At 41.7% G+C, this 13,220-nt stretch overlaps 1 protein-coding gene across 2 annotated transcripts in view; it reads right to left on the bottom strand.

Annotated features, from left to right (window-relative positions):
* The window catches only part of dmd (dystrophin), a 296,432-nt gene that overhangs the window by 125,615 nt on the left and 157,597 nt on the right, over nucleotides 1–13,220 (bottom strand). For both annotated transcript variants that reach the window (XM_085266347.1, XM_085266348.1), the window contains 5 exons: nucleotides 10,058–10,158; nucleotides 9,362–9,473; nucleotides 9,109–9,222; nucleotides 8,683–8,838; nucleotides 8,425–8,595 (listed from right to left, as the gene is read on the bottom strand). In XM_085266347.1, coding sequence (XP_085122473.1) covers nucleotides 8,425–8,595; nucleotides 8,683–8,838; nucleotides 9,109–9,222; nucleotides 9,362–9,473; nucleotides 10,058–10,158 — 654 coding nt within the window. The remainder of the gene's footprint in view (nucleotides 1–8,424; nucleotides 8,596–8,682; nucleotides 8,839–9,108; nucleotides 9,223–9,361; nucleotides 9,474–10,057; nucleotides 10,159–13,220) is intronic.

The raw sequence follows: 13,220 nt of genomic DNA, 5'->3' as shown, positions 1-13,220 counted from the left end.
ACGTGGTCAATACAAACAAGGACAGTAAGAAACAGTTTTAAATAGCTCTATATAGCATTATTATCACTTGTTTTCATCTGACCTTGAAGAATAGGTCAGAGGTCAAAAGTGACAGGATATTTATAATCTTTATATGCTTCTTACTATCCATCCATCCATCCATTTTCTTCCGCTTATCCAGGGCCGGGTCATGGGGGCAGCAGCCCAAGCAGAGAAGCCCAGACCTCCCTCTCCCCAGCCACCTCCTCCAGCTTATCCGGGGGAACACCAAGGCGTTCCCAGGCCAGCCGAGAGATATAATATCTCCAGCGTGGCCTGGGTCTGCCCATAAAAACTATGAACAGAATCGGTGACAAAGGGCATCCCTGGTGGAGCCCATCACCCACCAGGAACAAGTCCGACTTATTGCCGGCTATGCTGACCAAGCTCTTGCGACAGTCGTATAAGGACTGAATGGTCCGTAGCCAGACACCCCATACTCCCGGAGCACCGCCCACAGGATACTCCGAGGGACACGGTCGAGTTCCTTCTACGAGTCCACAAATCACATGTAGACTGGTTGGGCAAACTCCCATGCACCCTCGAGTATCCTCGAGAGGATAGAGAGCTGCTCCAGTGTTCCACGACCAGGACGAAAACCGCATTGTTCCTCCTGTATCCGAGGTTCTTACTATATGTTGACAATGCACACCAAGCTTGTATGAATCCGTTTCTAAGATATACGGCAATAAATTGACCTTAGAAACCAAACTTTATTGAACGGTTAATGATTTTCCATTCTAAGCTCCTACAAAGTTTTACCAGAATTCAAATCTTTTCGAATTATTGATTTTAAAAGTAGAATAATGACATGCTGCCAAAAACAACCTTGGTGGGGGTAATTATTCTTAAAAGCAGTGTTCTGTTATTGGACTTCTGTGCAAACCACAGTTTGTCCATAATGAATTCAATGTTTGAACATGGGAATGTCCATGAGTGCATGTGGCACCAGGACAGCCTAGACAGCAGGTTGCTGATGGATTTTGCAATTGCATGACCAGATCTGCGGCCGCATGTTCTGGACACTTAGGTGAAGAGAGGGGATAAGCTGTCAACTGATCCCCACCAGGTGGTTGGTGCCTGATGGTTGCGGTGATAACCCTCAAACTAGCTGGTGGACATTGGAGGTGAAAGGAGCCGTCAGACTGAAAAAGGAGTCCAATTGAATCTGGGGACAAGGAGGACAACTCATCCATCACTGGGGCGGGGGAGGGGGGCGGGGGTGAGGTCACTGAGTAGGGATGGGAATTGAGAACCAGTTCCTGTTGCGAAGCGGCTCCCAAGAAGTCCACAACCTACTCAGGTTTCTTCATATCTGGGTTAGTAAGGAACACACTGGGACGATTTCGAGGTACTCAGTACTGGATGAGTCCCTTCGCAGACTTCAGCTCCAGGGCCCTGCATTATCTTCTGGCTAAGACTCATACGATCAGGTAGTAGGAGTTTTTTGTTTGTTTGCTTTTAAATCAGAGCTCTGAAATCAACTTCCCGTGTAAGGATTTTTGTGGGCGTTGCTGGAGATCGACACAGGTCATGGTAGTCAAATAAGTTTGGAAGGAAGACACTGGACTCCATTAAATGTTTTGAAGACGTTTCACCTCTCATCCAACAGGCTTCTTCAGTTCTAAAACCAAACAGTGGAGAGTCCCAGGTAATTCAAACTAGATGACAATGTTTATATTTTGGACCAAGCAGGCAGATTGTTTGAGAGGGAAGTAAATAAGGCCATCTATGTCCACTGTGAATGACAATCATTGAATGTAGGGGTGGATTATAACACCAACTGTCAGCCACCTACAATGCAGTCTTGAAATTCCTTCCCAGGCACTACAACCCCAACTCACATCTTGCCTCACCTGATACCTCTGGTTTAATAACCCACTCCTTTTTTACACCTTGGCTCATGTGATGACACACATGATTCACAGTGTTTCAACAACCTAAGGGAAAACCCTCACTAGGGTTTAAATACCTGGGCCTCTCCACCTTTTGGTTCTAGATTTGGAGCCTCTTAGATGAGAGGTGAAACATTTTCAAGCTGACTAGACCTCATAATTAGTTGTGCCACACTTTGCAGCAAGAAGTGCAATCAAGGTTTTTGCAATAACTGGTAATGAGTCTTTCACATGGATGGAATTCTTTCCATTTTTCTTTGCAGAATTCTCTGTCCTGCTGCATAATTCAAGTGCACTTGAGTTTCAGGAAACAAACTGATGGCCTGTAAAGTTCCAACAGTCACAGCAATACGTTGAGGTCCTGAGCAGCCCTCGATCATCACACTACCAGTATCATGTTTAATGGTTGGCATGATGTTGTTTTTGTTGTTGTTTTTTTTGGCGCCTGCATTGCAGCTGTGGTAAAATGGAGACACTGATCCATAATGACGTCCAATGTTCACACAATCGGGGAAAAGCAGCAGCTGCTTAGTAGTGTGAGCTTTGGAGAGCCTTTTGTGAGGTGGAGGTCTCTGTTGTCACCACGGGCTAAGGAATTGCCAGCTTTTCCACTTTTTAAGAGAAATTTAAATTACGATTGATGCTGTGTCACAATGGGATGGGTTGCGCCTCCCTGATGCCACCATTCCGACTGGAGTAATGACATAGAGCAAGGATGTCAAACTAATTTTACATTGAGGCCACATACAGCCCATATTTGTACTGTACTGTACTAAGATGGCGCCAGTGTGCTCGGCAGGCCGTCCTACCTCTTCTTACCCTCGTCTCTGTTTTCACACTTTTTATGTAGACATTTGTGTGCTTTTTATTCTTGTCTTGGCTTCATGCTTCTCTGAGAACAATGCTTTAATCACATATGATCGTCTAACTTTGCTAAATCTCCGGCCACCTCTCTTCCACGAACTGGAGCTACATTGGGACTTAGGAGACGCTACGCTGCTGCGTACCTGCCCGTCTACAAGAACTTTCTGCCTGCCTCCACCTTCCCTATTTAAGAGGCGCTCCAGGAAGCGTGGCAAGCGGAGTGGACTTCGGGTTCGCCTTAAAGCCTTACTTAAGGTACATGCTGCGGCTAACTCCTCTCCCATCCCAGACTTTCTGCAATTTCCATTCACCTCCCACCGCCGGCCATCCTTCAAACTGCTCAGCCATCGCCGGATTTGCCCTGTTGGACTTCAATTGTATCCGACCTTTACGGTGTTGTGCTCGCCACTTCGGACCTGGATTGGGACCTCTGGGACTCGTGCTCAACACAGGCACCTAAGCAAGTTGAGACGCGCCTCTGTCGGGGACGAGGTGACTAAGAGCCGGATGGCATTGTTAAACACAAGATCGCTGGTGAATAAAACCTTCATCCTAAACGATCTTTTTCTCACCCTGCACCTGGATGTTTTATTCCTGACTGAAACTTGGATTCGCCCCGGTGAGTTTTCTCCTTCTCTGAACTTCTTCCCCCTGACTGTGGTTTTTTCAGCTCACCGAGACTTTTGGGGAAGGGCAGAGGCATAGCCGCGTTTTTTAAAAATAAACTTAAACTTCGGCGACTGCCTTCTCCTACTTCCTCTAGCTTTGTGGCTCAATTATTGGAACTGACTGGCCCCTCTATGACTCTCCGTGCTGTGATTTATCGGCCACCCAAATACAATAAGTCTTTTATTCCCGAATTTGCGGATTTTCTAGCTTCTCTGTTTTTAAATTATGACGTGTTCTTATTTCTGGTGATTTTAATATACATATCTGCAGTAAGGAGGACTTCTTAGCCAAGGATTTCCTTGTTTTCACTGACTCTTTTAACCTTATACAATGAGTGAGTGAGTGCACCGACCCATGTAAAAGGCCATATGCTGGATCTGGTCTTCCAATATGGCCTAAATATTAGCATTAAGGACATTGACAACGTTGGTATCTCTGATCATTTCCTGGTAACGTTTAATGCAGACTTAGGTGTAACACATATAAACACTGCTGATCTCTGTCGCCCTTGTATGTGTAATCGACTCTGAGAGTGCGGCTAATTTCACTGCTGTCTTTCTAAACTCTGTCCGCCTTGGTCCTGATGTGATGGACCTCAAGTGTTGTACTCCCCCCTCGGCTGATGAAGTTATGACTGCTATGTTATCCACATGCTCAACCACCTTGGACCTAGTGGCCCCCATAAAGATGAAGCATGTTAGATCCTCCCCTCAATCCTGGTTAAATTACTCTATATGAGGCTTACGTCGTATTTGTCGTCAATCTGAGAGGAGGTGGAAAAAAGACAAGCTTCAGGTATCCCTCGACATTTTATGTAGCAGCCACACTATGTATCAGGACGCTGTTAAGACTTCTAAAGCTGCTTTTTTGTCCAACATCAATGGCGACTAATAGCCATAATCCCCGGGCCCTGTTTAAAATTTTCAATTCTGCCATCAAATCTTGCCCTGATAAACTAGACTTTGCCTCCCCAGCTCTCTGTGAGCAATTTTTAAATTACTTCACGAGGAAAATCTAAAAACCTCACTCCCTCATCTTCCTGGTGGACCTCCATCCAACTTCTGCCAGTGTGAGCCAATTTCACTTTCTACTTTTAAAAGTATAATTGATCAATTGAGAAGTTCGAACTCGGCTCATGATTTCCTCCCATCCCGGATTTTAAAGGATGGGTTTGATGTTCATTTCTTATCATTGATTAATTTATCATTACTCACGGGCCGTGTCCCAGCTGCATTTAAACATGCAGTGGTGCAACCTGTCCTAAAGAAAACCAGCCTCGACCACACTGACCGTGTGAATTATAGGCCAATCTCTAAACTTCATTTAGACTTTATCTGAAATATTAGAGAGAACTGTGCTTTTGCAACTACAGGCCTACTTAAACGCAAATAACAGTGACACATTTCAGTCTGGTTTTAAACCTCACCACAGCACTGAAACGGCAGGTTTTTCAATGATCTTCTTTTAATTACTGACTTAGGTTGCCCTGCCATTTTAATTTTATTGGATCTGTCCGCTGCTTTTGATATGGTAGACCATAAAATTCTTTTAGAGAGACTGGAACATGTTATAGGCATCAAGGATTCTGTCCTTAATTGGTTTAAATCCTACCTCTCGGGTAGGACTTTCTCTGATGGGCTGCTACTCGTCCACCGCTGCCCCTCTTTGTTGTGGAGTACCGCAGGGGTCTGTGCCGGGCCCTCTACTATTTGCCTTGTACATGCTACCCCTGGGTTCTATCTTTGACAAATATCAGATCTCCTACCACTGTTATGCTGACGACATTCAAATCTATTTCCAGTAGTGTGATGACCTGCCAGCTTCATTGAATCGTTTGTCTGACTGCTTGAAAGAGGTTACAGAGTGGCTGTCAGCCAATTCTCTCATTTTAAATGAGAAGAAAACCGAGATTATGGTTTTTGATAGTCACACTCGACGATACCAGCTAGCTGCGCGATTTGGTCCCTTTGCTTACTTTCTTACAGATACTGTAAGTAAGCTAGGTGTTTGCCTGGATAGTTCATTTAAGCTAGATAAACGGGTTTCCTCAGTAGTTAAATCTGGCTTCTTCCAATTGTGCCAAATTTCAAAGGTCAAACACTAATACCGTACAAAGATCTTAAAAAACTGGCACATGCCTTTGCGATTCCAGATTAGATTATTGTAACTCGCTTTACTCTGGACTCCAACTTGCTCACCTCCAACGATTACAGCTCCTTCAGAATGCTGCGGTTCGTCTCCTAACTGGAACTAGAAAGTTTGCCTCTATTACTCCAGTGCTCTCTGACTTACATTGGCTGCCTATTAAATTTCGTATTGATTTTAAAGTTCTGCTGCTTACTTTCAAATGCCTAAACAACCATGCCCCTGACTATCTCACCGACCTCCTCAGTCTCTATACTCCCAGCCGTTCTTTACGATCTTCTGGTCAGTTACTTCTAGCCCAGGCACCATCGGAAGATTAGGGGTGATCGCTTTTGTTTGTTTCTCTATTTTCTCTATTTTACCTTGTATTAATGACTCACTGCTCAGTGTAATCATTTACTGTTATTCCTTATTGTGAAGCACTTTGGTGTACCCCCGGTTTTAAACGTGCTATATTAATAAAATTGTATTGTATTGTATTGTATATTGATCTTAAGTAGGCCGGACTACTGAAAATCCTATTTTTGTCAGTTTAAAGCAGTGGTTCTCAAAGTGTGTGAGAGTTCTGACAGGTGGGGCACAAGTTACCTGGCAGAAAAGCCATGTGGAACTAATGTTTAACACTGAAATTACTTTTGCGTGGGAACAAAGAAATTTGCGGCAGTTACTTTAATAATATGTGCATCCTGTGAAAAGCTGCAGGCGTAAGTCGACAGCCACAGTAAAGACGTGTACTGAAAAGTGCAAACGTGGTCGTGTCTGTTGTGAGGCGTTTACAGTGGTGCTGAAACCCACGACTGCGGCGCGAGAGACCGAACCACATTTTCGAACTTTTCAGTACACGTCTTTATTGCGGCTGTCGACTTACACACGCGGCTGCAGCTCTTCGGCTGGAGCCCACACACATCATCAACAACAACGACAGGACCTAGTTCATTCTGTTTTAAGCCGGCCAGGCGTGATTAGGGATGCCGCTCAGGTGCGTCCGCCTCACCCACAGCCACGCCACAGACCACTCCCCGCCACAGCTCTGCAATCAAAAACAGGCTCACTGCAGCCACTACGAGTGAATAGTATTAAACCCTCACTAAATCATATAGTTTTCATCTCTGTTCACAAGTTTCTGTATTTCTTTTTTTAAGACTTCGTTTTTCCATGTTTGGAAATGTTCAAATTCTGTTTAAATTGTTCCTTTTTTGAAGAAGTGGTGCAGACTAACGAAGCAGTTTAGTGACAAAAATGATAAATAGTTGTTTGTTTAAAACAAAAATTACTTACGGACTCATTGTGAATAAGTTTATTATCTAAAGATTTCTCGGTTTTTCTACATGTTAAATGGGTAAAACTTCGGTGCGTAATGAAGATACATACATCACCGACCATAAAACCAAACACCAATAACATCTATACCTTCTTCAAGGACTCCAACACCTCCCCCTTCACTATATCCGGCCCTATACTAGATGAACTACCCCCATGCTTCTGCTGCATGACCTCAGCAGCAGCGACCCCCATAAAGCTGCAGGCCCCAACAATATTCCAGGACGTAAGAGACTGCACAGCAACGGTTGGAGTGGCTGACATACATCGTGAACACCTCTCACAGGCGACACACAGAAACTCACACATACAGGCTGTGCAAAGATGCCAGAGACAATCCAGCATGTAACTGCAGGGTGCAAGACGCTGTAACCAAGTGGATCACACAGCATACAGAAATATGTATGCCGAATATGGCTACGAAGTCTCAAAGCCAAAATAGGATATGTCCCCCAGGGTGGTTGAGAATGACCGAACTAATATCCTGTGGCTAACCAACTGGACATAGTAGTGGTGGACAAGCAGATGAAGACGGCTGTAGGAATATATATGTAGCTATACCAGCGATAGCAACATGAGGAAGAAAGAACACGAAACACCAAGGGCTGAGAGAGCAGCCAGAAAACTTTCAACAAGAGTTAATGGTCTCTTAGATGCAAAGGGTGGGCTGACGCCATTTTAAACCCGATGGACTAAGAAGGCAATGTCACTCATGGTCATATGCATGTGAAGGCAGATAAGCAAATACAAATACTTTTGGCAATACAGTGTATCACAGTACCATGATGAAATATATTGAGTTACTGAGAGTGACTAGCAGAGGGAGAAGGCTGTAGTGACAGCAACATCAGGAAGGAGGACCATGAGAACCTAAATACAAAGGATTGACAGAGGAGCCAGTGAAGATGTGGAGGGTAAAGGCAAAGTGGTCCCCGTGGCAATCAGAGCACTCGGCGCCCTGCGAAACGGGTGAGTAGCCCTAGTAGGCCCCGGGAACACCATCTGAGATCTCTGTCCAGAAAAGCACAGGACCAGCAAAGATGCTCTATAGAGGACCCAAACTTGACGGATAGAAGACTGCCCACAGTGGGGTATTTTCTAATATATCTTATTTTATATGTTTCTTTTTCTCATTTACACTAAACTGTAAATATGCTTATTGTTACACAGTAAATACATTCTTTTTTTTCTATGATATATTGGTGACTTTAATTGGGAAATTTAGTTTCACCTCATGTAAATACATGTGCTTGAATGACATCTTCTCCTAGTTACTAAAGCGGTTAGGCATTTCCACGAGCTTTCCCTTAAATCTACATTATGAAGTTATAAGTGTGAGGCATGATTTAGGCTCATGAAACCTTCCACCCTCTTGTCCACCCTTTTTACCCAGTCCGTTATTCATCCGGCCTCTTCAGACTGTGTCACACAATATTTATTATTTGTTTACCTTTGCAAGCAGATCAGGTTTTTGCTTCACACTAACATATACCTTTAGCTCCTCAACAGCCTTGCATAGATCTTCAGGCGTCTTATATGTAAAGTCTCTCTCCAGGTAGTCTTCCTCGGCCTGGTTGATCCACTCCTGCATCTCCTGCATCTCCTTCCTCAGAGCCATGGTCTTGTCAAGGCCTCCTTTTAGAGCTGACTTCTTTGCATAGGCCTAGACAGATAACACATAGCAGCAAAGGTGCTTAATGCTGAACACGACTCCAAGCATGAAAACAGACTGTGGATAAAGGCTACACACCTGTTTGCAAATGTTTTCCCACTGGGCATTGAGTAAGTCCAGTTCTTTCTTGATATGCACAGCAAATGGAGGCTCAGCCTCTTTCTTTAGGTACAGGCCCACCTCGTTGATGCCATTGACACTGGGCTGGATGGTGTGAATGTCATTCACCAAAGCCTGGCCAATCGAGATATAGGTTATACAGGCAGACTATCTGTCTTTGGTTGGCTGTATCCCATATTTGTCTTTCCTTGAGTGATGTGTTCTAAACTCAGATACTGTGAAACCTTCACTATTTATTGTATCAGTTCTCAGGGGAACTTTAAATATATATATAAGGAAATAAGCTTCTATAAACTCTGGAAGTTTGTTTTTGGTAACAACAGTAATTTGTTGCTTCTGAAAGAGATCTACAGTTATGACAGGATGCAGTTTTTTAATCCTTACTGTGCACTGCTCTAACTGTTTCTCGAGTGCCTCAGAGTCTCCAAGTGCTGGCCATTCCTCATTTAGGAAGACGTCGACATCTTCCATCCACTTCTTTAAAGTCTTTACGTCATTCTGACAGAGAGAGAGGCAGACAGAAAGCAGAAACAGTAGAAACAAATCTACAGCATCTCTGTTTCTTTATATTAAGAACATTACTTCAAGAATTATTTTAACTTTAATGCAAACATTTAAAAAGCTCTCTCCCGTGTACCTCAAACTGCATCAGTTTGGCCATGAGTTCCTGTATTCTTTGGGCGCTGTCTGTCAAAGTGGAGCCCAGTCGTCTCCAACGCCCCATGATGGCATCCATCTCATTGCGATACCTACACGCACAGAAAATAAGGGAGGTTTAGTACTTGTTTTCTATGCGTACGTCTTGAATTGTTCTCAATCAACTTTCTTGTTGATTAAGAGCGCTGGTACTCCTTCTTTTTTCTTTTTTGCCTGTCCTGTCTGGCAGTGAAGCAATCAGAATTGTTGTCTGAAGGCCAAAAAATGTACAACAGAATGGGACAAATGGACCATTATGGCCTTTGCTGTGAGTCCTTAGGTAGAGTAGAAGAGCAGTATAAAAGAACCAGTCCATTTACCATTACTGCTCTGATCTCTGTGGCAGAGGCATACTTTGACCAATCTCCTCTCAGTTCTTCACCTCTTAAAACTAGCAGCTAAACACAAACTATTAATAAACGGGAAATGTTTTAGTTAACAGCAGCTATTTCTTTCAGAAGCAATGAAGCAAATGAGCATAAAGTGCTAAATCTCTAAGAAAAACTAAGCAGTCTAGAGGGCCTGAGCCTCTGCAAAGATGGCTGAAAAGGGACAATCTACGTCCCGCTACATGGGCACTGGGATCTGCAGAACTGACACACCTTAGTTATTTGCATTGCACATATTCAGCTCTTACTTCTGACTGACATCTGGTGGTGCTTTCTGGAAGACCAGCTCCACAGCTGAAGTCAGGTAGTTCACATCCCCCTGGTGTTCAGCCAGAGCCACCTGGAGAGCCTGAGGAGCAGCAGAGCGACAGACAGACAGTATGGTAAGTCCTAGTCTGTCCCATCTATTTACATACATATAAACCAGATGATGTCAACTAATTTTTGCTCTAAGAAAACATAAACGTTAAGTTAACCAAACAAGGAACATCATTAATATTATATAATGTTCCTGTGCATACGGTCAATTTAAGCACTTTACAATAAATTAGTCACATTAGTCACTCAGTGCTCATGAATCATGTTTGCTAAATCTTTTGGCAGAAACGAAGGAAAACATGTCTCACAATGTGATGGAGCCAAAATGATTTGTTTCCTTATACAATTCTCAGTGTGAAGGGAAAGAACAATTAATAGAGAGCATAGGCTCACTCCAAACGTGGCTACTGCATTAACATTTAGTAACAGAAAGCTTTTTGTAGATTTACAATTTGTTTTCTGCCATGAAAAATGAATTTCAGCTGAATAAGTGACAATGTTTCTGGTGCACTTAAGATTGGAGGTGGAAAGTGGAAGACCAAGGTGGCTCAGAGGCTTAGATTAGCTCATTTTGAGAACAGCCCCTGGACAGGTCAGCTCTCAGTTTTAAGCCCAGGATGAGAAGAAAGACAAGAAGCAAAGCAGGAGAGAAGCAGGAAGCCAACGGCAAAGCCCCCATACAGGTCAAACAACCCGTGTTCTAGTGGCTATATCCCAAACTTCATTTTCTTCCATCATATAAAACATACACTATATACAAGTAATTTCTTCTTCCCCAATTTCCTGATTGGGGAACATCCATAAATTACCACTACTTACCACCCACTACATCAAAATCCCAAAATCAGTCATGACATTTAATAACACCAAAATCAGTGATGAGGGAATCATTTCAACTAGCTGTGCATAATAATGCTCATCTCTCTTCAAGCTGTCATTTAACTCAACACAATAAGGTTATTTTTAATATTGTCTCAAGTTTTATTTTTCAGTTCAGTTCAGTTCAGTTCATTTTTATTTCAAACATTTCAAACATGTGCCTTCACAGTCATTACAAAATATCATTCCATTATTTGTTTGAAAAGGAGTAGGCTGAAGTATTTACTTATTTGTCCCTACCCCCTCAAGTTTTACCTCTCATTCATTTAATTTTTTTTTTTGTCTTAAATTAAACAAACAACATGTGAAACATATAAACATATGAAGTAAAACAAAACATAACATACATAAATCAAAAACAAGAAATTAGCAAGCCCCACCACAGTATAGTTTCTTTCATATGAAAAATACAGAATGTGTATATTTGCAGATACACAAGTTATGGAAAAACAACAAAACAAAACAAAACAAAAAAACAAAAAAACAACCAAAAAAGAACCGCAACACCATTACCAGCAACATTACCGTCCTGGGTTAACCCTGTTTTCTTCATTCTTATACTTATTTAAAATTAGGTTTTTATATTTTACTTTAAACTGTTTTATGTTTTGACTGTCTTTTATTTCTTCTGTTAGACTGTTCCATAATTTAACTCCTGCAATTGAGATTGACATAGTTCTTAAAGTTGTTCTAGCACTTTGTATTTTTAAATTCCATTTCCCTCTTAAGTTATACCCACCTTCTCTTTCTATGAACAATTTACAGATTTCTTTGGGAAGCAATTTATTTCTGACTTTATACATTATTTGCGCTGTTTTAAGCTTCACCAAGTCTTGGAATTTAATAGCTTGCATTTTGACAAAGAGTGCATTTGTATGGTCCCTGTACCCTACATTATTTATTGATCTAATGGCCCTTTTCTGTATTATAGTTATTGTTTGTGTGTTACTTTTGTATGTGTTTCCCCAGACCTCTACACAGTAGCTCATATATGGCAGTAGTAAAGCACAGTATAAAATGTGCAGTGCTTTCTGATCCAACATATGCTTTGCTTTTCCCAGGACGGCAATGCCCCGTGCCAATTTCCCCCGAACATAAGTAATGTGTGGCTTCCAACAGAGCTTGTGGTCAATGATCACCCCAAGAAATTTTATTTCATTTACTCTTTCTAAATATACATTGTCAACACATATTTCTACTTCGATGTTTTTCTTTTGGTTTCCAAACAACATAAATTTGGTTTTATCGAGATTCAATGATAATTTATTTATATCAAACCACTTCTTTAATATCGTTAATTCCTGTGTGATCATTTCCAAAACCTGTGGCAATTCCCCACCTGCACACAGTATATATGTGTCATCTGCAAATATTACAATAAAATTAAAATCTCCGATACTCTGCAGATATCATTTAAGTACATAATAAACATTTTTGGACCCAGTACTGAACCTTGAGGTACTCCACAAGCTATATCCATCAAATTAGATTTATATTCATTTATTTGTACATATTGTTGCCTATTCCCTACATAGCTTTTTAACCATTCCAAAACCACTCCCCTAAACCCGTACTTTTCCAGTTTTTTTAATAGAATTTCATGATTAACAGTATCAAACGCCTTCTTTAGATCTAAGAAAACTCCGAGCGCATACCTCTTATTATCCATACATTCCGTTATCTTTTCCATTAAATCTATCAGTGCCAAAGCTGTTGATCTGTTGTTTCTGAACCCATACTGACTATCTGTCATTAATTCATATTTTTCCACAAAACTGTCAAATCTTTTTATGAAGAGTTTTTCCAGTATCTTAGAGAACTGGGAGAGTATTGACACTGGTCTATAGTTTGTAAAATGATGTCTTTCACCGGTTTTGTAAATGTGAATAACTTTAGCAACTTTCATTTTTTGTGGAAAAACTCCTTTTTGAAACGACAAGTTGAATATATATTTTAATGGTTTTACGATACCATCAATAACTGTCTTTACCGTTACCATATCAATATCATTCCAGTCTGTACTGGTTTTGTTCTTAAGTCCTCTAACCATGTCATAAATCTCTTTCTCTTCCACTGCTCTTAAAAACATTGAGCTGCTATTCCTTTCAATATTTTCACCAGTGTCCCTTTCTATTTTTCAGTGGGAGAAGAGTTAAATTTCCACATGACAGCAGCACTCATCTGGATGCTGTTATCTGCAGAGAGCAGACATGT

This window comes from Mchenga conophoros, linkage group LG23 (assembly GCF_057382185.1).
Source record: "Mchenga conophoros isolate Kocher_MC1m ecotype Shallow Benthic linkage group LG23, M_conophoros_male_GT1.1, whole genome shotgun sequence".
NCBI classification, from domain to species: domain Eukaryota; kingdom Metazoa; phylum Chordata; class Actinopteri; order Cichliformes; family Cichlidae; genus Mchenga; species Mchenga conophoros.
The sequence above is the reverse complement of the archived record's forward strand: the minus strand, read 5'-3'. Positions and strand labels throughout refer to the sequence as shown.